The following is a 24,667-nucleotide window of genomic DNA, read 5'->3' on the forward strand; positions in this document are numbered from 1 at the left end:
GCAAGAAGCTAGTCTTCCATATCTTTTAGTCCTGTCCTGAATGACAATGTAAGAATAGAACCAGTGTGTATGAGCTAGATAGAGGGAAGGAGGATATTAGATAGTGGAAACTCTTTTATGCTTGAGAAACTGAACCTAGTATTAAAGACACTTCTCTATTTTGATCCAGATGTTTCAGATACTTGTAACCTCCTGAATTTGCTGTTAATGCTACTCAATTCTAATGTCTAGGAAGAGGAGAATTTTCTTCTTTCAAAGCTTTCTAGAATGGATGGTTTTGTCTGGATTGTGTTTCCATTGTGAAGGTAAGTGACTCCTTTTTGTCTAAGCAATGACTTTTTCTTTTATAGAAGGTGGCAGAGGCTGAGGATGACAGTGATAGTGATAGTGATGATGATGAAGATGATGTTCAAGTCACCATAGGGGATATTAAGACAGGAGCTCCACAGTTTAGGTAAGTTATCTGCAAACATTAACTGAGGAAACATTTGAGATTATATTTAATTGTAAATGCAGTCTCTTTAATGCTTGTAATTTATTTGCCTTTTTAATGTTGATATTCTTAATATTTTTTATTCTTTTCCAAATGTTTGCCATTTAATACTTGCCAAAAATGGCAGATTGTGTGCACAATTACTGTCAATTAAGAACTTTGTTAGTTCTTTAACAATGTTTTTAATGATACAGTGGCTTGAAAACAAGTGAAATGAAATCAGTGGAGTGCAAGGAAGAGTTCTAAGTTTAAATTGTGTTTTCAGATTTTGAGAAATGATTTTATTAAGTTTGTAAATGTGTGAGTTGTTTCTTATTAGGGAATGGCTATGTTATATAGCGTTTTTGGGGTCATTACTGTGACAGTGACATTTTGGTTGCAAAGGATAGAATGGCAAGAGCATGAGAAGTGTTTGTCCCTCATCCTGTTTGTAGTGGATACAGTTCTAATTAGACCTTTGTAGTTTCAATCCCAATTGATGTTCTCAAATAAGATTTTAATCTACTTAAGGATGAAACTGTGAGTCTCTGGAGATTATTTCTCAAGATCATTGTTGGGGCATTTATACTGATCTTGCTACTTTTATTGCCCCGTATTCCTTCTGATCTTGCAAAAGGGCTTATTTTTACTGAACACTTTTGTACAGTGCTAATTTTACCCAAAATTATGAAATAATATTTTTCATTGAATGGAAATTTGCTGAGGGACATAGTTTGCTTGTTTTTCTTGGCAATGCCAATATTTTTATGCTTATTAAAACCAGAGTTACTAGGGTGCCATTTCTTAAATTATGACAGGTCTGCAGGTGGGTCTGACTCACGTATATAGTGTTTTTAACTTTAGAATGCAGGTGATTTACTCCTGTTTGAAACATAGTATTTTTAAACTTTCAGTGTTTCATGTTCTAAAATAATGTGCAAATGAATGTAATAGAAGAAGCGCCAATTCTTTCAGTTCTTTATTTTTCTGCTTTCAGTAACTTGCAGTGTTCTTGTGGTCTAGGCAGTAGCTTCCAGCTTTGTGGTACTAAAGCAAAACTAGATTTATATTCTCAGTGATTTGCTGATGCTCTTTCCATGTATGCAGGAACAATGAGCAGGTGATCCTAAATCTAATTAGAGCAGAAAGTTTTAATATAGAAATGCCTGTCTTCTGAAAAATCCTCTTTTCTGGGTGAATTAGACATAAAGTTCACAGAAGAGCAGAAATCTAAAACAAATGGAACATTGTTGTACATTTCAACTGCAGTAGAACAAGTCTGTTTTGTAGGATTAAATGGTTTTTCATATAGTAGTCAACTGCAGTTTAAAAGTCTTGATAGATTTGTTTCACAAAATCATGCACAAATACAGCATGGCAGATCAGAAGGTTAAATGTTTGTGTTGGTTTTATGCTGTTGTAGCACTTGAAAGAAAACTAGCACTGCATGGAAGTGGATACTGTAAACCATACTCTGACCTTCTAATTATATGCAAATCTCATGATGTATATGGGTCGCCTGTGAGGATAAGTTACATTACACACAAATGGTAGGGAGAGCTAGCTCTTAATGTTACAAATGAACAATACTGTAATTCCTAAGGTAGTTAGATCTATTCAGTAGTTAGGTTTCCAAGTTTTTTTTGAAGAAAGCTCTCAATTATTTTAGAAAGTGAAAAATTGCATACTTTTCTGTTGTTTACAAGGATAGATGATTGCTAGAAGTACATTGAGACAGCACTTCAGTCATTTTAGAGAAATGCTTGTGTTTTTCACTTCTGTACAGATTAAATGGAATGATTATGAAAAGATAAAATGATCCATCTAAACCCTTCCTTTTTTTAAAATTTATTTTGTTTTTACTCTAATCCCCAGACTGTCATCTGTATCCCTAAATGAACTGCATTTTTCCTTTCTCTCTCTTCTTCTGGTTCTGTCCATTCTTGTTTCTATCAAGGTCTTTATCCTTTCATCTCAGGAAGAGTGACTGGAACTTGCTTCACTACTGTTTATTAGTTGGAGAAGTTGCTACTGAGCATAGAAAGGTACTCTCTCTTCCTCCTAGGCTGATCTCTTTACCTTTACAGTTACCAGCTTGGAAAGCTAGAGATTCAGGATGGTGATTGAGCCTGTGTCCAATATGTTTCTGGATATAGCTATCTCTTGTTTTGTGTTTTCTTCTGGTTTAAAACTTTTCTTGTCTAATTCCGGTTTTTGTTAATTTCTTGAAGTTATGGAGCAGCACCTGTGAATCTCAATATTAAGGCAGGAGGACGAGCTTATGGATCTTCTGGTAAGAAAATTTACTCAGTAATATTAGTAAAAAACCCCAAAACATATTGGATATTGTTTTGGATTATGAAAATAATTGTTTATTTTAAAACTTATTGATATTTTTTTCTAGCTTTTAATTTATTTTTTATTATTCTAAGTGTAATGGTACTGATAAAATTCCATTTGGTAGAGACAGAAGGCTCTAACTAACTTTTCTTCACAGGTGCAAAAGTTAAGGGACTGGATCTAGATGCACCAGGGAGTATTAATGGTGTGCCACTTCTGGAAGTAGATTTAGATTCTTTTGAAGATAAACCTTGGAGAAAGCCAGGTAATGTCTGGTTTATGTTCACTGATACATAGGTGTTCAGTAGGTTATTTTAATAGTTGTTTCTGTTGAGTGCATGTAGGTGTCATCTTACCTATCCCTCAGAGGTACTGTACAGCATAGGCCATTTTTTTAGTACATGTGTATCCTGAGCTCTCCTTGGAAATCGGTGTTCCTATGGAGATTTCTGCCATTGCTCTGTGCCATGGAACACTAGACAAAGCACAATGTGCAAAATAGTTCTGGCAGGTTTTAGCATGAAGAATGATGAAATGTAACTTCCTGTGCTTTGTTGTGTTCATGCATAGACATCCATGAGCTTTGAATAAGAAACTGGGACTTGCTGCAAAGGCTTTCCATGAGTCTCTTCTGTATTGTCTCGTTGGCTCAAGTGGTTTGTCCAGGCTTGTCTAATTTTACCAGCATTGATTTGGTTTTTTAGTACCAGTACATCTTGCTGCTGCATATAGGTTTTTTCTTGTGTTTGTGTATTGCTATGGTAGTACAAATAGTGTCTGCAAAATGGAAAATAGAGAGGCCTTTGATGATTATCTGATGTTTGAAATGTTAGCTGTATTAAATATATTCTATGCATTTGAGTTACAACTGTTCTCTCTTACCCTGAAAATACTTCATGGCTTCACATGAAACTAGGAGCCAAAACAAAGTGAGAAGTCAAATACAGAACTAGCAAAACAAAAGGGAGTGGTTCTTCACTGAACATAAAGCAAATCTATAGATCTTATATTTATCTTGTTGTAAAGATGTGGGAGATTATAATATCCCATGATATTCTCTACCCTTGGTCCCCACTTCATGATGCTAGGCAAGTTCGTGTTTCTGACTAAATTTTAATGGGTTTGCAATCTTAGCAATGAGTACTCTGTCTGTTGATGAATTGTACATTTCAGTTGTGCTTTTTAGATCAATACCTAATCAGTTTTGATGCTCTAAGTAGAGGTGTGTATATATGTTTAGTGGAGGAAGGATGAACTTTGTAATGTCCTAAAAAACCTATGCTTCTCTGCTTAAAGGGGCTGATCTCTCAGATTATTTTAACTATGGCTTCAATGAAGATACCTGGAAAGCTTACTGTGAAAAACAAAAGAGAATACGAATGGGTCTTGAAATTTTGCCAGTTACCTCAACCACAAATAAAATCACGGTAAATAGTGATTTTTTTGTATTGTACGTGGTTTTTTTTCCCTGTAAAGCTGCTTGTGAGTCATAAGCTTGTTCTGCCCAGTTCAGTAGATTTGTTGGAGTTTGCACCTGACTCCCTTCCCTGAACCTTGAGTGTTACTGTGTTGCTTCACCGGCAGTTTGTGTGGATAGTGTGACAGATAGCTACAGCTAGATTGCACCTGTACCTTTATTGAGACTGTGGCCCATCATTTCAGAATTGTGTGGTATCTTAATGGGCAATGTGTTATTTAACTTAGGCTGAAGACAAAGCTATGGAACTAAGACCAAGTGCAGAGATTCTCGATGGCAGATACCATCTTTTAAAGGTGAATTTTAGTAAAATTTTGTTGGTTGCTCTCATTTTTCTTGGGTATTGCTTCCCATGCCAGCACAGACTGATAGAAGAACAACTGATACGGACACAGCCATTATTTCATACTCTCATCCTACATCAGTGACTTTCTGTGTATGTCACAAAATGTGGATTAAAAAGTGTTGCTTTGTTCATCATTCTTCTGCAATCATGTGAGTTAGTGGCCTGGTGAACTAACTAATTTCCCAGTGAAATTAATTTTTCTTGATGTGATGGTTTATTTGTAGTTGTAGTGTGTTCATTTGTGCAGATTAAAGGATTTGTGCAGATGTGGTGGGGAAGCTTTTGTAGATTATGGCATGTTTGTTTTTCCTGTGGCATTGTAGCTCTTACTACAATGTTTGTAACAGTTATCCTTGACAACTCTGATAAGAAAATCAATCTTCCATATTTTTGTGTTGCTCTTCTGAGGTTAGCTAACAATTAATTGAGTTATGTATAATAATTTTTCCATTCAGAAATGCTGGTTTTCAGAGAATAGAACGACATGACAGCATTTATCTTAAGGATTGAACTTTATTTTTATTTTCTCAGTTTCTCATTTACGTCTTTGATACTAAACTTAAAATTATACCACAAAGGTTATTTATTTTACCTATTCTTAATATGTAGTCATTTTTGTTCTTGAACTGTCTTTGAAGTGACTTGGAATGGTTTCTTTCTCCTGTGTACTCCTGTCAATTGCAGATACAGAACTGTCAATTGCAGACAGGTGTTTTACTTGCTACTTGAGGATATTAAATTATTTTGATTTTATTCTAGCAAGAATGGATCAGAAGGTTTCTGGGGCTTTATACCTTTCTCAGGTATCATTATAATAGTACTGTGGGACAGTAGAAATAGTGGACAGTAGGAGTTACAATTTGCAACTGACTGTAATCTCAAACTTTTCTGAAATGTTCTGAAGGAAAAAGGATAAGTAGTCCAACCCAAAACTTCCCCTATTTCCAGCTCAGTACTGACTCTGGTGATCAAACAGTACTGGTAATAATGTTGTTGTAAGAGTTTGTCGTGTTTTAAAAGGAGTTTACGTGTAATTATTCATTTCATTAACTTTTTTCCTTCTCTTCTGAAACAGTCTCATGTAATTCCCATTATATTTCCATGTAATTTATGTTAATCTCCTGTAACTAGCAAGAATGTCTCCTACATTTTCGAATTGCTCATTAATTTGTAGAAGTCTTTTTCAGATAAATACTTCGACCTTTTCCACTCATATTTCTGGATAGGAAACATTAATTCAATTTTTAATGAATTTTAACTATTTATGTGCATTTTTATGGGTTTGGAAAAGATGTGCCCTTGTTTAGAAGTGAGGTTCTGCAGAAACATAATAGTTCACTTGCCTACAAGCTGTGAGATCACAGCTTATACAAGGTTATAGCATGAGTGAACTAGCTGCATAGAGTGGTGTAGCTGGTACAGTGGGAGTGACTTTAAAAATTGAATCACTGTATATTTGTCTTTAATACTAACCCATACAGGTTTTTCTTTCACGTGTAGCTGCTGCTGAACAAAACAATACTTGATGTACTTGCCCCAAAGGTTTTGCATAGCTTTAATGGTGTCTTGAATAAAAGAAGTGTCTGGAATTTTGCAGTACTTCAGCAAGAGCAGGGTGTTTCTGCAGTATTCAGTCTGAACTAATGAAAAGTCTTTTGCAGTTTGCACAAGCCAGAGTAAGAGATGACTTCCTGGTATGACTAAGAAATTAAGTGGTTACTAGATCTCACAATCAGTGAGGGAGATGGAGAATCCATTCAAGTTTCTTGTCTCATGGTTTGCTGGTAGTGGATAGCAGGCTTGTTAGATATCTTTGTTATGATTATGAAAAGGTTTTTTTCAATAAGTGTCTTTCTTTTAAAAATCAAGATGTAATTTGGTTCATACAGGAAATTATTCAGGAAAATTAGTTTGGTCTGTTCACGTACAAATGAAGTGCTTGGAAAATAAATATTTAAGCTGTCTAATCTTCTATAACAATTCATTCTCTGGCATATTGATTTATATATATATATATATCAAACACAGTACTTAAGTAATATCTCACTAAAAGATACATAATTTTGCTAGTTGTGCAGAGGTGAGAGTTTTTGAAATTCTGAATAAAGTTGGACTTACTTTCTTTTGGTATTGACTGTGTTTTTGTTGAATGTTGGAGCTACTGCACTTGCAAGGTTAAACTAATGATGAAACATTATTTTGAAGGTACAGCAAGGCAGAACTGGAAATTTGGAGAAAGAGTTGGCAGTGCAGTCGACCAAACCTGATTTCACATCTCCTCCTGCCTTATTTAAATCAGGAATTCCAACAAACAGGTCAGTTAGCTGTAACTCATGACCAGAAAACTCTTTGTACTGTTACCTCTATGTCTTTGAAGTTTACAATTTTTGTAGAAAAAAAAGGAAAATATGTTTATGTAACAGGTAAAATGAAGGGTAGAGATATCCTTATCACATTTACCATAATCGTACAGGAATCCTATACTACCTTCTTGGCTCTTTGGGCAAAAGTAGAAGAAAAGGGGAGAAAAAACAGCAGGACCAAGTAACAAGACAGTTACAAAAATCTACTTGTTGATTTATGACACTGTGTTTTCTGTGTATAATTAAATTTGCCATCATAATACTTCTGGTTAGGGTCCTTATGAGTATTTTAACTAACTTATTTTTTCAGTTAAGCAAGATGGAATCTGACAGCTATGACTCTAACAAGTGGAGGAATTCCTGGAACCTAGTCTCTTTCCTGCAAGGCAGCTTTGGTTTCTCCATATTTGAATATTATACTTTCTTTGAAAATTGGAGAGAGTATTTCCTTACTGTGTTTCTTCTCCCAGCCTCAGGCTTTAATAAGTTCTGTCTTCTGTGTCTAAGCCACTGCTGTATGTTATCTGGCACTTGGCTTAGGATGACTCCATGCTTCTGCTTTACTTGAGTTATTTAGTGATCCTGTTTGGTTGTTTTGGTTCTGTGCAAATTAAAAGTCCTTATATTACATCATATTACAAACAATGGTAAGAAAGGTAGAACAGGTTGTTCATTGGACACTTTGGTTGTCAGCCATTAAAGATGAGGAGCTATCACCCATCTTTAGCACTGCATCCATAAGTGCCTTGACTAATTTAGAGGCGCTTGTGTTCAGTTATTCCATGCTGTAAGAGTCAGTTCAACACCCAAATGTATTGTCTTGGGGGGAGGGTTGGGGGCTGGGGGCAGGAGGAAGTCAATCATAGCCTTGCCTGCACTTTTCTTTCACTTCTAGAATATTCCTTCTGGTAGCCTAAATTTTTCTCTGAGCTATCAGGTTATGCTGCTCTGTGTTTAGTAGATTTTAGTTCTGTTTATCTGTTTTTCTTAGTCAAAAGAAATTAGTTTTCCAAACTTTGTGCTAACTTCGTAGCTATTTTTAAAATGTTCTTTTCTGAATTGCTTTTAATGTATGATATTCTTGTAACAGAGTTCTCAAACTGGAATGTATTGTTCACAGGGTAAGGATTCCAAATCTATATCTAGCATAGGTTTTGTTACAAGATTTCAATTCTTTGTTCATCTCAGTGGTGGACAGAGAACCTCTAAACTACTTTGGGAAGTAATTAACAACCAGGATATTAAAATGTAGTTAAGTTGAAAGTTGTAGAAAAAATGCATTGTGTAGATTATTTGGTTGTGTGAAATTTGCAGGTGTGATGACTGTGTCACTTCCTGACATTTATTTTGAGGTATCACTTTGTGGCATATCACTTTGACAGTTGTATCACTTGTGCATTCCATTGGTAGAATAGGTTGTGTTGTATGTATTTAGTGTGAAAACTGTAATTGTAAGTTGTTACAATGACAAAACTGACATCTTCCCTTATTTAATACCTGCTTCTATGGATACACTTGCTTAAAATATATTATTCTGTAAGGAAAGGTATTACCAAGTTGTCAGAAGAGATTTTGAAAGAAAACTGTATGGTCAGAAGTCTGAGTAGCTCAATGAGAATATATATTGAGTGTATGAGAATACATATTAGCTGGATTATATATATTTCTACTTAATGACTTATCCATAATGCATCTACTGTTTTTTGTTTCTAAGTGCCTGTATTATTAACTTCTGTATAACCAGATAGTGTTTTATGGGGTTACACTAATTCCTTTCTTTAGTTAAGAGTTTATTTTAGGTAGACAGAAAATTTTCAGCAATGTAACCCTTCAGTAATTTAAAATAATTGCCTTTATGCCATGTGGCATTTGCAATAGTCTTGTTGAGAAATTGCTGGGAGCATTTCCAGAGAAGTTTCAGAGAAATTAGCTCATCAGTGTAGTGGGCTATTTATCGGCTTTATCTGTGCTTACAGCTTTCTGTAAAAAGATATTTTAAAGAAAATGGATTTCTGATCTTTTATTTCCATGAAAAATACCAGTTCAGCCTTGCAAGACTAAGTGATGGAAACTCAGGTGTTATTTTGAAAAATATAGTGTGTTTTTCAAAAAAATATAAAGTGTGTTTTTATACAAATGCTTTTTTTAGTAAATCTATTAGGTTCTTATTCATATCAGTTAGTGGTGAGCTCAGCAAAGTTGAGGCTGTCCTCAAGAGGAGGAAAATAAACCATGAAATACATAAGAGAAACCAGAAAGAAGAGAAGAAATATTGAAGCATATTATAATTCCATACATATTAGACTATACTATGTATAAAGTCTACTGAACAAATGTGGCATCCCATAGTTAGTCTGATTCTGAACAGTCATATGGGGGTGTTCCAAAAAGCAGCTTATTTATTTTATCTGTGGTAAGGATAGGGATTTTTGAAGCTGTGAACTTGGAAAATAACTGGGTTTGCCTTCTTTTTTTCTTCTTTTTTCCCTCTCTTTCTCTTTGCTCTGTAGAATCTAAGCTGAGCTTGCCAAATGAGATTGAGTTATCTTTCTGAATTAATCTCCGTGGAAGTGGTATGCTCAGTGCAAATAGCTCATAAATAACCATTCTCTAATTAGAGTGAGATAACTCAGAGTTGCTGGAATGTTCCTTTCAAGCTACACTTTGTATGAACTCTGCTGTGGGTTCATGTGCATCCCACTCGTGTGGATTGCCTTTTTATGTTTCAGAGGATCCTTTGGGAATGCATCTGTATCCCAGGTGCCTCGATCATGTAATGGACAGACCAAGCCCTTCCCTTTCTTTGCTTACAGCACTGAGACAGAAACTGAGTCTTGCCTGCTACTTATCACAACTCTATTTAATGTCTAGGAAGTTGTAGAAGTTTCTCCTTTTGCCATCTTGCTGTGACTTAATGTATGTGTGACTTAACATGTGGTTGGAGGTGTCATCTGCTGCTTCATTTGCAACTGAATCTATGCTTTCTCCTGTTCAATTTTAGTGAAATTCTCAATGAAATTGTTATTGCAATCTTGGAAATAGAGAATTTGTCAAATTCAAGGTATGATGGCAAAATCCATCATTATGAAAAATAATATCTTTGCAATTGTTGGGAAGAACAGTGGACAAAACATTATACAGCATTATTTAAATAGTAAATATAAAGTATAATCTCATTGAGATTGAGTGAACACAGGTATATGCTTCAGAATCTAAAAAAATTAAGTGAAACTGTTTATTTCAGGAAAATTGATGCATAGGAACCAACTAATTGGTAGTCTGGGTTTGCTTCATTTGATATTGCAGTGGTGTGTTTGGGCTGCTTCCCAAACCAGAATTAACATTATTGTAATATGATTGGGGCATATATTGCTTTAATGCCCCATACTCTTGCATTGGTGATGTTGTGTGTGTTTTCAGTGCTGATTCTAAGAGTTGCTGGCAGTGAGCCAACAGGACAAAAGAGGAAGAGTCTTAATTCTGCTGTGTACATCACTCCCAGTGGAAGCCCTGTAAATCAGTGGTGTGAGCCAGGCAGGGACTTTGTGCTGTAGGAGTGTCATTTGTTGTACACAAGGACTAAAGCTAGGTAAAATGAGTTTTCTAGGATATGGTTTAGATAATTAAGAGAGGATACCAGTGATGGAAGAGAACAAGTGTCTTAGAACTCTCAAAACAAATGCACTGTCAGTGAAGATTGAGATGGTGAGAACATAGGTTTTAACAACTGTTTTATAATACCTATGTTCTCAATTCAGTTACAGCAAAATAATAGTCCAGTGTAGCAGTGCTGGAAGGCCATGCAAGACCACTGGGGAAGTTTAGAAAAGCAGATGTTGATTATTGGAACAATCTAACTTCCAGCATGGAGTATCAGAAGTCCAGAGAGTTTCTGACACTTCTGTTATTGTTGTATAGAATATATTGCTCTTTAATTGAAGGAGTGTTCTCGGACTCTTGTACCATCACACTGGTTTTGTTTGTTTTTTTTTAAACTCTCAACTGTTGTGCTTAATAAGCTTACTTTAACATCTAGGAGGAAGCTCTAAACCCAGATACTAAAAAGCTCAGAGGACAGGCATTTGTATCATCCTCAGTATGCAGTCTGCTATGAAACTTCAGATAATCTCTGAGAGATCTGACTGTTACTTCATGCTCTAGACACAGTGTCTGCTGTGTCTTTTGCAGTTGCATTGCAGTCTAGGTGTCTGAGCATTTGGAGTCCAAGTTATCAGTCTGGCAGAACTCTGAGCCTATAATTCCAATTTACAGTTGTTCTCCCTAATATTTGTATTTGTGTGGTTTGTAGTACACTAGATGCAAAAAAGACAAGAACTCCTGAAACTAGAAATATTTTTTTCTTTCTATGGATTTGTTTTCTGTGGAAATTTCAGGAAGGTTTTTTCCAGTCTTTTACTGTCCTATATCACGCTCTTGGTAAAAATTATCAGTTTTATCTACAGTGGTTTCCCTTATAGGTGAAACCACAAGTGAAAATCTGTGTCTCTTACAGCTCAGATACAGATTTTGTACCTCTGTTTCTCTTAACCATGAGCACTGTCGTTTTATTGCTCATTTTCTAACAAAGTTGACCCAGGTGAATCCTACTTTTTAACCTCTTTTAGAAGTCAACAGTGGCCTGCAGAGCAGGTAGAATCATAGAATGTTAAGAGGTTGGAATGGACCTAAAGCATCATTTAGCCCAACCTCCCCTTGCCATGTGCAGAGACATCTTCCCCTAGACCAGGTTGCTCAGGGCCTTAGTCCAACCTGGTTTTTGTAACTCTTATGCTGACAGATTTTGTTATATCTGCATAAAAGTTATACAATTTCTATAAACCTTGGTTTCTGGCATTTTCGGGCTGCGAACAGAAATGGTCACTATACTTTAGATTATTCCTCTCTTCAAAATAGTGATTCCTGTTGTCACAAACATCAGGCTTTAGTTTTAGTAGGTGACATTCATATTTTGTCATATTTTGTCATATTTTCTGGTCTGATACCTGGAGTATTTCATTTGTGTCAGTGTATTCCTCTAAGGTTAATTTACTGAAGATTTGGAGAGATTGATTATACTTCGAATTTTCATGGTTTTGTTTTATGCTAATGTTTTTTCTTCTGCCTTATCTTTCTTTGATCTTCCATGGAATCCTTCATTATGGTTTCATGCAATTTAGAAATCACTTCTAATTAATAGTTTATAGCTGGTTTATGTTAGATTTTTGAGAAAGTTCTGCTTGATTTATTCTTTTCTTACTGAAGTTTTGTGATCTTTGTTTGGGGTTTTCTTTGTAACAGCAAAGCAGAAGTACTGTCTTTTATGGGGGGGAAGGAGACTGCTGTAGAGTCAGCTTTTGTCTTTGCTTATCAAAGTCTTTTTTGCTGCATTGTTGCGTTCTGTACATAGTTCAGCAAATGCATCACCTTTAATGTTCTTCAGAAATAGTCTTTTGTGTTTTCTACAGAAGAAAGAACTTTTGCCATTTAGAATGAGAGAAGTCCATAAGGCTTTTTTCTCTCACCTTTTCTTTTTCTTCCCCCTTTTCTGATTCTGTTTGTCGTGTTGCAGGCGGATATCTGGCACAATAGATGTGATTGGACAGAGCATCACTATCAGCCGGGTGGAAGGACGACGGCGTGCTAATGAGAACAGCAACATACAGGTTTTACATTGCAGTTTTGCATTCTATTTTTCACTAAAAGACATTTTTACTTTCCCCATAGCGTCTGACTAAAGCACCACTGTATGTGAATGAGTAACACATAAGTAACTTTACGTCCAGAAATAAAGTTTTGGCAGTTACCGAAATATATTAAGATGAAGTAATTGATAGATTTCAAAAATGTTTTGGTATATCTCTTACTGAAAAGAAATGAGGGATACTGCAGACTTACAATCCAGGAGACAACATTGGCTCTGCTAGATCTGTGTGGGATTGTGTTTTGTTTATGGAGTGAAAAGATAAATATTTGAACTCCCCATTTGTCCCCCTATTCCTGTCAGACACTAATGCTGGAAGTGAAAGCCTCCTTGTATGCAGTTGGAGAAGTGCAGTCTTTTAAAATTAGGGTGTGAAGGAATAAATAGTTGGTAGTAGCTTGGTTTTAATTATATTGTAGTACTTTACCAAAAACTGCAAGATTAGTCTTTATGGTTTTAGTCTAGACTTTTATTATCCTCAGAAAGCAACTAAATCTATACAGATAAAATACACTTCTGAAGAATTGGAGAGAAGGATCAGGGTTGCTTGGTGCTCCAGTTGCATTTCCATGCCAACTTAGTTTGAGGTTAAACAGTGAAAATAGTAAAGGATTGTAGTGCTGATATTGAAAACATTACCATGTGATTTTCATCTGATCTTAGAGTATTTAAGTAATTTATGATCTTGGATTGTTTTCATGCTTTTCAGATTGATTTTTAAATATTTTCCATTATACAAATTTAAGGTGCTCTTAGACCTTTAAGGGGCAAATAAGGGACACTGAACATAGGCGTATGCAGGTAGAACTTACACCATCTGAATATGGGTCTTTAGATGTGAAGTGATACTTTCCTATTTTAGTATCTGAAGGAGAGGAAGCCTGTCTTGTACTCTTTTCACAAAGCAATTGTAACTAGAGTTTGATATTTTACAGGTTCTTTCAGAACGCTCTAATCCTGAAGTAGACAGTTTTACCAAGCCACCTCCATTTTTCCCTCCAGGAGCTCCACCTACTCACCTTCCACCACCTCCTTTCCTCCCACCCCCTCCAACTGTCAGTACTGCTCCACCTCTGATTCCCCCACCAGGTAAATATCCTGCACTATATAGGATGTGGATAATGAGAGATTTCTTGAGGTGCATTGTGCAGAATTTCAGAATTTCATGTTCTGCTCTTTTCTCAAGTGTATCTGCAAAGCAAATCCAGAAACTTTTGTTTTTACTTTCTCAGTAAGCATAATCCCAAGTAGTAAATAATTACTTAAAGACTAACTGCTGGTTCTTGTGTTCTTGAAAATGTTTGAAGTGAGAAGTTGTTTTCTGTAATTCAGTAACTCAATGTTAATGCCATTGAGAGGTACATGTTAACACGTTGTTCTACAAACTTTAGAACTAGAAGTATGGCATACCATGAATTTGTGTCACAATTTGGATTCTCTGATGTCTAAGGTCAAGGCAGCAAGAGAAGTTCTAATTACCCTTTTCTCTCACAGCATGTATGAATTCCCACAGGTCTGGTAGTATTGCATTTGCTCCATATCCCTTCTTCCAGTTAGAAGTCTTATTAGTCCCTGATGGTTTTTTCCAGTGTTCTGTGTCTGTGAGTCTTAGAGGAATCAAAGCTCTTTGAGAACTCATCCCACTGTTAATCTGTGTTGAAATTTACTGATATTTACTGAACATTTATTGAAATTTGGCATATATGGAAATTTACTGGGCATTTGCACAAGTGGTACAGTGACCTGTACTTCTCATTTTAAGACAGTAAGTTCAAAAGGATTTGGCGAGAAACTAAGAGCTGTCAGTGAGAAATTAAAATAGGTGGAGAATCTTTGTGGTGTATTTGAGTAGGAAAGTGAAGCATTTGTCTGCAGAAGAGAGTGATTTAAGGTGGAGCTGCTTTCCTTGTTTTCTCCTGGTCCTTGAATTCTTTAGCTTGACTTGTTCTGAAAATCACGCGGAGCAGTTTCTTTGCTATTCTGCTTGCAGAGGAAATACTTTTAAAGTTCCTCTGTTAATATTCTTATGTAGAAGCAAAGAAGTCACATTATTTAAATGCAACTAGTATGAGCTTTTATAGGGTTTAAATCCTCATAGAAGTTGCTTCTTCAGTTGCCCTTCCTAATTTTAAAACTTAACTCATTTTCCCTGGCAAGCTCTGGCTTTCCTCCATGATGGTCATACACAAAAATCACAGCACATAGAAAACTGAGAAGATTTAAAAATGAAATAATTCTCTGCCCTTTTTTTTCTTTTTCAAAATAAATATAAAAAATACAATCTCTGAAGTGAGATTATGGTAATGCTCTGGTGATTTTGTTTCCTTACTGGCAAGGGGGAAGAACAGAAAGGGGATGGATGTGACAATAATACTTGCTGTGATTTTAAGCTTCATTTAAACCTTTATGATAAAACAATATATGTAATGCATTGCAACTTTTTAGAAAGTAATTATTTTAATTGTAATTGAATTCAGAAAAGGTGTTCCAAGTTGTATATTATCAAAAACCTGAGAACCCCTCTCACAGACACCCCAGATGCACTTGGTGCAGCGGTACTGGACTGTTCTTATGAAACCCCTCACCTGTTGAGATTTTAAAGGTGAAGGAAATCCACACGTGTTGCAGATCAAGCCAGCAGGTTTGGCTTTAGTCTCATGGTTTACAGGCAGGTTTATGACACAGGCTTGTTCAGAAGGTCTTCTGGAACATCCTTCAGTACTTCAAGTAGATTCGAAAATAATGATTAAGAGCTGTGGATTTAGTTTCCTCAGGCCTGTGTTTTAATTGTGCTGTTGCCAGCTCTTTATCATCAAAGCTGTTCCAAAAATAGGTTCTACCATCCCTCCTTGGTTCACTGGAGTAGAAGTAAAAAAACTACACTTACCCAATATTAAACTGGGACTACTTGGCAGAAAATTTAAGTATTCCAAATATAAAACATCCTCCAAAAGTGCCTTTGAAAAAGGATCTTGCTTTGAAGTTACATCTCTTGTTCTGTATTCATTCACTCTTGTGATTCAAATCTTTTTGAAGAGCAAGTGCTGGAACAATTTAGAGCACCAAATGTAGAAAATTCTCAAATAGTCCTAGGAGATGACTGGCTGTGGCAAAATATGTGCTAGTTTCTGTTTGCTGGGTTAATTGCTATGTTGGTGTAATTTTCATCTAAAGCAAAATATGTATGCATGTTACCAAGGCTTTAAAAGTTTGTTTATGTGCTTTGGTGTGTCTGTAGTTAAAAATGTGACATGCATTTGTGATTTAAGAAAAAAGAAATTTCTCTGAAATACTGAACTTCTGTTGCATAACTTTGCAATGTGTGCCAGGCTTTGGTGTGACTGCTCAGGCTTGGCATCCTAAGTGTGTACTTCTAATCTTTTGATACAGAGAATTTGACCTAATTTAGCCTATGGCAAGAGAACTAAGTTGAGATATATTACATTTCTGAGGGCTAGTGCACAGTTCAGCTAATTTACAGTATGTTGTTAAACTCTGGCTGTGTTGTTCATGTTTGATTCCTTGCTCCACAAGCAGAGCACGTGTGGCATTGCTTTCCTTTAGTAAAACATACTTGATTTTCTGTAAAAACTTCGCAGCCCTGAGCTAGTAGGATGGTATACAATGTTCTGAAGGCAGTTTTGAGCATGATAGGTAAAATAGTGCACTGATGACATTTGAGTTGCTTTTGACATGCAACTCTGAGTATTTAGGTTTATGCTGGATGTGTCTTTATGGCAGCACAATGATGTTGTAGGGACATGACAAAGTTGATACTAAGCCACATTGTTGCATTTGTACAGTGTAGTCTCTTCATTGCAAGAAATGACAAAATATTTCAGTGTCTTTTCTCAGAAGTAGTAATTGGCTGGTGACACTGCAGGTATATATTCATGCACTTAGAAGGCAAAGGAGTGAAGAGTTAAGAAATTATTTCTTTTCCATTAACTGAAGCTTATGATATTTTTCTTGTTTTGTGTCGTATTTTTGTATTAGTGAGAAAAAACATTTATTTAGATCTTTTTTTAGATTTTTTTGTCAATTTGGCACATAGAATCTTTCATCCTTTTTGATACCATCAAGTAAATTAGCTTCTGTTTTAAAATTACATAAGCATTAATCATGACTCTTTAAAAGTTCTTGAAGGTTTTTGTGCGAAAGTATGCTTATGGATTTTTTGTGTAATACCCTAGATTCACCAGTTCATTAAAATTATTTGGACATTTGGTCTCTGGATATTAGGTGAATTCAGTCTGTCTTAATTTTGTTCGAATGCTTGTTAAGTGAGATTTTTCATTTGTCTTTTAGTCTTGTGATATTTTTACTTTTAATTCTGTACAAGATAATATTCTTGTAAGTGAGGAATACATTAATTGTTTAATACAAACTTTTTCCTTTTTGTAGAGAGGAGTTAGCTGATGGATTTCCAGGCAGTTCTCTGGAGAGTGCTGAGTGCTATTTGCAGTGTAACAATAGACTGGTTTTAGGGCAGCAGTTGAAATCTTTTATCGTATAAGGTGGAGCTGATAAATCACTTTGAGAGAATTTCTGGTATTTTTCTAGCTTATGTTCTTAACATTGCTATATTATAGCTATTATATAATATATACATGCTTAACATTTATTTATTATATTTTTTTCTATGTGTTAGGCTTATGAAGGATCTATTAATTAGAACAATTAACCAAAAAAGATTAATAGTAAACACTTTGGCAACAGTTTGAGTTCTTAATCTTGACTTTCTTTCAGGAATTTTCATCAGGAGTGTTTGGTCTTTTAAATGTTACACTGTCAAAAATTTTGTGGTGTGGTACCCAGTGTTTTTAACAACTGTAGTGCACATTGGAAAGCTTGCGTGCTGGTGGAGAGAAAATGGCTCATGTAGTTCAGAAATTTGGCTGTTAGAGTTCACTGATTTGCATTTTGGCTAAGAGATCTGATTTTAAGTCTTCCAGATTGGACAGAAGCCTCAATTATATTCCACCATGTGTTTAATCCTATAGGATTAATGCTGTTAGGAATTAATGTCAGAGAAATTGCCAACAATTAGTGAACTTTGATATTGATCTCTGTTCTCTGCTTGCATATTCCTTCATTCTGTCCTTCTGTCAAGTCAGTCTGGGAGCAGTTGGCATTTCTAGACATTATAAGTACATAGATTTAGTAAAATGTTGCTGCCATACAATAATCTTTTAACTTTAATGAGATATATGTAAATTTTGTCATGTGGCCAGTACTATTCTGTGTGAATGTTTATGCAGTTGTGTCAATGCTGATGAAAGCACTTGCCAGAGTTTTCTGTTCTCTCCCTTCCCAAAGTTTTGCCATGAGCTGTTAGATTTAACATACATACTTTTTAATGGAAGCAGAATTGTTGATAACTGAAAGTGCTTTATACCTGGTGAAGCAGTCTATTTTCTGCCAGTATTGTTTTTGCCCAGTTTATTATATAGCAGTGTAATGTGTTTAGTTCAGGTTCTTTGCAAAGCATGGGAAGATAAGAACCTTTGAAGCATACAAATTATTTTTACCTTGTAATCATTCCTTTCATAATCAGTAAGGTATGGTTATGTGTTGATGCAGTTTATTTTGTTAAGTCAGCTAATTAGGTTGGAAACAATTTTCTCAGCTTTTAGTTAGATTCATAACAGCTTAGCTAGATCTGAAAATCAGGTTAGAGTAATTCTTGCACATGTTTCTGTTAAAGGCTACTCCTTTCTCAGATAGCTACAAGAAAATAGAGGGAAAAAACCCAATCTTTTTCCCTCCACATAGCAAATGAATGATGAACTGCAGTGTCATAGCATTGACTCAGACATCTGTATTGCTTACTGCGGCCTGAATTCTTGGTTCAGTGGACCTACTGTTTCCTGTGCCAAGCTATTGAAGGTCAGAGGCCAATTGCATTTCCTTCCATGGAATGTAAAATAAAGCAAATATAGTCTATGGGATGTTGCTTTCCTTCTGTATGTTCAGCTTTTTGGAATGATTAATTTAATTTTAATCTTGAGGCCCAGAGTCATTCTACACTGGTTTTGCCTCTAAATAAATAAGATCTTAAAGAATAGGAATTTAAACCAAAAGCTGGATTTCACAAGGCTTGTATAAAATTTTTTCAGTATTAATGTGACATCTTGACCTGAGGACACAGAAAATATGTTGTCATTCTTCTTGATCATGTATGCAGTGAAAGCTCAGTCTGGTTTCAGATCTACAGATAAGAAACTATTACTATAACTGATATTTGTTGTCTTTTTAGGTATACCAATAACAGTGCCACCACCAGGTAAATTTGCTTAGATTTTTTTTCCACGTTTGGTTAAGAGATGAAAACTTAACTGATATGCAACTTACCAACTTTGTTCAACTTTACAGATAAAGAGTTATGCATACTAAACTATATGTGCATATTAGGCTCAGTTATTTTGATGCTGAGCAGAAGAGAAATTGTATGAAAATACTGTTGACTAGTGGACCTAATCAGCCAGTTTTCTAGATGTATATTTCCTTCTTTTCTTTAAAATATTTTTTTCTCAGCTATGTAGTAAATAGTTCAGATTGTTGTTTATTAAGTGTTGTTAGAATCTGCCCATGCTTTTATATCACCGTATTTTTAAGAATGATTAAGTTTTAACTTGAAGCACTGATAATATATGTTTCATATTTTGCCTTTGTCAAGCTGAAAAGTAGTTCTTAGTCTTACAAAATAAAATCCATTTGTGTGGAAACAATTTTTAATTGTTCTCTCTGGGATTTGTTTGCCATGGTATGCTTAGCCTAGTTCTTTTATGTGTTCATGGGTGATAGATTTTTACTTTTTCTCCTCCTTATCCAATTTATTGTTACAGGTTTTCCACCACCACCTGGCGGTCCTCCACCTTCCCTCATACCCACAATAGACAGGTGATTATCTCTTTGAAAATTTACTAAGCAATCTATCAGTATTCTGTAACTGAAATAAATGAATAATACTCTTGCATTGCCCATTGTTTTATGGATTTACGTCTGGGAAAGGGGAGACAGCTTCAGATTTTTACAGTAATTTTACAGAAATGTTACTAGTCTCACCACTCAGCATATTCTAAGTAGGTTACTTGGCCACTTATTAGTTTAGTTAGGACACAGTAGCAAAATACCAAATTAGTTACAGTTTTGATAGTAAATCAATGCCAAGACCTAAGGGAATGATAAATAAAGTATTCTTTAGTAGTCTGAAGGCTTGTTTATGTGATCTGTATACTTTTCAGCTATCATATCCTTTTTTGTAGACATACACAAAAATTTGAGCACAGATTTAGGCCCTCATAAGCTATAAGAAATGCTAGAGTTCCACAGAATCCAAATTTGTATTTATATTCTGATCTAAGTGTTCAGTTATAACAGGCCTAACCTGTTAGGCTAGGAATTTTTCAATACCATATTTAAATGCATTTATATGCACATATCTGTTCCTTTGAAGTTGAAAATTCTGTTAAAATACATGATACAGGAGGATGATGGAAAATCTCTGAGAAAATCTTTGTATGATTTAATTGAGAAAAAATCCTAACTTAATACATCACATGTGCATTTAAATAAATTTGTTACTTTGTACTGACAGTTGCTGTGGATGAGTGATGCTTCTGATTGTATATATTGTATATAATATATGTATTGTATGCATGTAGCTATTTATCCAAGGAGGTAGCTTTGTTGCTAAAGCTGAGGTTTAACATGTATCTTTGACATGCTGAAACTGGTTTTGCACATACGTTCCACAGTGGGCATTCTTCTGGCTATGATGGTCGTCCTGTTCGTGCATTTTCATATGGCAGTGGTAAGTAAGCAAGCTTGCTGGCTTTGGAAATTTTGACCAGTGTGATACCAAATTGTTTGATACACTTATGAAGATTTTAGCTAGACAACTAAACAGGTCCTATCACTATTTCATTATGAAAGCTCATTACTGACCATTGTAAACAGATACATGCTGTTGCAAATTTAAGTACTATTGGTAAATACTATTGTTTTGCTTATTAATTTACATACTGGATATCTTTTCCTGCTGCTTTTGCAGAACTGTCATTTTGAAGCATTGTATACCATAATATGGACTGCAAGTCAGGGAGAATTTGTCAAGGCTTTAAAACAGGAGAACAAGTACTGTTGACATATCATCAGAATTTTAATTACTAAGAGCAATCATTCAGAAATCCTGATGATGTACATCTCCTTTGAAAAACCATTTGTCCAAGACACTATAACCTTCAGCTATACTGTTATAAAGTCTGTCTTTTTTTTTTTTTGTCTTTTTTTTTTAATTACTGTTATTGGGGGGACAATCTGATGCTGGATTTGACTTCATGTTTTTTTCCATAAAAGTGATATAAGAGTGAACTAAAATGAAAGCTTCATCATGTGCCACCAAATGGGCATTCACAGAATGTATGCTGAGTTTACAACTGTTACCTAACTTCTTGACCCAAAGGAGAAAATAAGAAGAATAAGAAGATAAAGTAGATAGAACTATGAAATTATTTGGGTTAGAAGGAATCATCAAAGATTATCTATGTCAAGCCTCCCTGCCATGGGCAAGAATATCTTTCACTAGATGAGTTTGCTCAAAGTTCTGTCCAACCTGGCCTTGAACACATCTTTCTAATGGTTGGGCATCCACAACTTTTTTGGGCAGCCCGTGCCCCACCACCATCGTCATAAAGGATGTCTCTCTCATGTCCAATCTAAACCTTCAGTTTCTCAGAGTAAAACCTTGGCCCCTTGTCCTGTCACTACAGGCCCTGGCAAAAGGTCTCTCTCCATCTTTATTTCTTGTAAGTCCCTTTGCAGTATTGAAAAGCTGCAATAAGGTGTGCCTAGAGCCTTTCCTTCTCCAGGATGAACAACCTGAACAACACAGGAGAGATGTTCCAGCTCTCTGATAATTTTTCATGGCCCACCTCTGGACCTGCTATAACGTATCTTTGTTGTACTGGGGTCCCAAGGGCTGGATGCAATACTCCAGGTGGAATCTCATGAGAGCACACAAAAAACCACCTGCCACCAACCTACTGGCCACTCCTCCTTTTGATGCAGCCAGGATACAAGTGGCTTCCTGGGCTGCAAACTCACACTGCTGGCTCGTGTTTAATTTTTGCCCACCAGTATCCCCAGGCCCTTCTCTGCAGGATTGCTTTGAATCAGTTCATCGCCAGTTTGTACCGACATTGAGGACTGCCCTCACCCTAATGCAGGACCTTGCATGTTGACAGTCACTACCTCTGCCTTCAGTGCATCTGCCATCCTGCCCCATGCCTGGTGCCTTTTCTTTCAGCTAAATTCTGTTGCCTTGCTCCTTGTTCCTTTGAACCCTAGCTGGTGAGAGGAGAAATTGTAGGGGAAGTTTTGTCTGTTTCTGGGATCTGTGATGTTCAGCACAGATCAAATATTCAGCAAATCTCTTTCCCAAATGTTCTGAAGTTTTAAGCATGGATATACAAACTGACATTTTGTAATGGCTCACAATTTCTTGAAGTTGTAGCAGTTCATGGAGTAACAAGCAGTACTTTTGACATTGTTAGGGTCCTCATCAATTACCAAATGTTTGCTTTCATGCATTGCAAGCTTGTTGTGTTTTCAAGAATTCTTGGAAAAGAATTCATAAACATCAGCTTTACACACACTTCTTTTTTAGCAGTAATTTAATTGTGTTTTAGCAAAAAGGTAAAACCTGAGATGTACAACTAAAGCCATACAGAGTATCATAAGGAAAGCAGTCTTACTAACACATACTAATGTATGTATGTGGCATCTATTACATAGTCTCCAGAGTAGAGTGTTTTTCACTTTGGTGTCTCTTTTGTTAGAATTTTCTATTCTGTCAGATATTGTCAGGGACATAAGAATATTTCCAAGTTTCATGTTGACCTTTAGAGCAGATGAATGGCATGCATATGTTGTTGCAGCACCAGTCCTAAAGGATGACTGTTACCTTGATCTTGCCAACATTGAATTTTAACTTCATCAGCAGGATTAAAATATTGTTTTCCTTTATATGATTATGGAGACCAAGGAGCACAGTCCACTGCTGTCTCCCCAGTGTGCTTCCAGTGTATCTTGTATGCCTGTTGCAGCAAAAGCTTTCATATTTGCTGCACAAAGCAATTATCTGTCTCAAAGCTGTCTGTGTCATAGAGATTTTTGAATCTGTAGGGACTCAGTGGCATTTTATCACTGTTGCTCATCTCTTAGTGAGAAATGTTTTCCTAGTCAGCATCATACTGTCACAGTCCCTGTAGTGCGGTGTGATCACTGGTCAGTGTTCAGCAGTGCTGTCTGTGAATCAGAACCTGGGGACATTGAAGCTCCACAGCGCAGCTGGGTGCAGATATCACTGCAATTTACAATCACTAGGTATATTTATTTAATAGTTGCTTTGGATGATAGCACTGAATCTCCAACCTGTTGTCTTCTTGGACAGTCTGTGCACTTCCTAGCTTTGTCAGAATTGCAGGGGAAGATGTGCAAATGGAACACATTGCAAAAAGTAGCAGTCTTGATTAAGGTACTAGCCCTTCTTCTGCCTATCCAAATTCCTCATCTCATGCTTAGATGTATTTGATGTCTTGCTGTCAGTTTGGTTTCCCATTGCAGACCCTTTAGGAAGGTTACATGGTAAAGTAATAACTTCAAGAATGTCTGTTTTGTTTTTGTGCTCTTCCACCATATCAATGTGGTTTAGTCCACTTGCACTTAAATCCTTTCACAATTCAGTGCTATGTCTGCCATCATATCTTTGGCTTTGCTTGAGCTGCCTTTGATCAGCCACTGAAGTGCCTTCTATCATATGCTTGTTTGCTTTTTCCTCAAGTAGATCTCTGGTCTGTGCTCTAAATGTTTTTTAAATCTTAGAACTTGCAAGACATTTAGCATTACAGAAACAGTTTAAGAGTCGGTGTTTTTTTGAGGCACAAGCAAGAAGTATTAAATAGTTTGCTTTGTGCTGTGAAGCTTTAAGTTTTTAAAGTATCTCCAAAACTGGGCTCATGTCTCCAAAACTAGTAATTATTCAAAGCACTCCTTCTGTTTTAAAAATAAAATCAGAGTTAAAATCAGACTTTTTGAAATGTCTCCCTTCTTGTAGAAGTTATTGGAATAATCCATGTAGAAATAACAGATGTGACAAATTATTTTATTCAGTGTAGTAAAAGCAGAACACCAGTTCATACTAGAAAGTAAGCTTCTTGTGTGTTGTGAATAATTCCTGGTGAAAATCTAGATATAAAAATGTGTAGTGTGTCAAATAAGTGTTTTATCTCATGTTACTGGGGAGAAATACTTCTGTCTGATGAGAGTTACTCGAGATGTGATGGAGTATCCCAAAATTTATTGTAGAAGTTTGTACTACCATTAATAATTGGTTTTTAGTGTACATTTAAAGTTAAGTTTAAGTTTAAACTTTAGATCAGAATACACTGACAGCCAGTGTCTCGTACCATACGTGGGTTGTTGACATAGTGGCAAGTCAAGGAAATTAGCAGTCTTTTAAGTCCAGCTGGTTTTTTTGCTATTTCTGGCTGCTTTCCTTCAATGAATTTCAGGTCTTGGCAGCATAATGAGCAGCATAATATTGTATTAGGACATTTTTATCTGTTAACCCTTCATTTTGCTTGTAGACCTGAAGTTAAACAGTGTCAAGCATTTTATTAGAGGCAAAACCTTGTATAAATGTTTTTTTTAAGGAATTGTAATACTTTCAATTGCAAATGTATTTTAACAATGAAGTGTTTTTTTGTGCTACACTGCCTGCTCTAAAGGTCTTTTGTATTCCTCCTCTGGACTCTTGGCAAACTGCTCTCTTAAGCTTCTGCCAAAGCTTTCTGGGGCAGGCATACTCAGACATTACAGGCAAGGCAGTCTGAACTTAGCTGTCAGCAGAAGCCACTGGTTTTATAACCCAACAGTATTAAATACAGCACCAGTAACACACTTT

The 24,667-nt window shown here is 35.8% G+C and overlaps 1 protein-coding gene across 2 annotated transcripts in view; it reads left to right on the forward strand.

Moving 5' to 3' along the window:
• Window positions 1–24,667, forward strand: part of FIP1L1 (factor interacting with PAPOLA and CPSF1) — a 38,261-nt gene that overhangs the window by 5,539 nt on the left and 8,055 nt on the right. The window contains exons 4-14 of one of the 2 annotated variants that reach the window (XM_054293749.1): window positions 351–454; window positions 2,704–2,765; window positions 2,970–3,077; window positions 4,109–4,239; window positions 4,517–4,585; window positions 6,841–6,950; window positions 12,568–12,661; window positions 13,635–13,788; window positions 18,959–18,985; window positions 19,548–19,602; window positions 20,460–20,515. In XM_054293749.1, coding sequence (XP_054149724.1) covers window positions 351–454; window positions 2,704–2,765; window positions 2,970–3,077; window positions 4,109–4,239; window positions 4,517–4,585; window positions 6,841–6,950; window positions 12,568–12,661; window positions 13,635–13,788; window positions 18,959–18,985; window positions 19,548–19,602; window positions 20,460–20,515 — 970 coding nt within the window. The remainder of the gene's footprint in view (window positions 1–350; window positions 455–2,703; window positions 2,766–2,969; window positions 3,078–4,108; window positions 4,240–4,516; window positions 4,586–6,840; window positions 6,951–12,567; window positions 12,662–13,634; window positions 13,789–18,958; window positions 18,986–19,547; window positions 19,603–20,459; window positions 20,516–24,667) is intronic. The other variant, XM_054293759.1, reaches the window with a different exon arrangement.

This window comes from Melozone crissalis, unplaced genomic scaffold (assembly GCF_028551555.1).
Source record: "Melozone crissalis strain CALT ecotype California unplaced genomic scaffold, PUWL_Pcris_2 ptg000006l_1, whole genome shotgun sequence".
Lineage (NCBI taxonomy): Eukaryota > Metazoa > Chordata > Aves > Passeriformes > Passerellidae > Melozone > Melozone crissalis.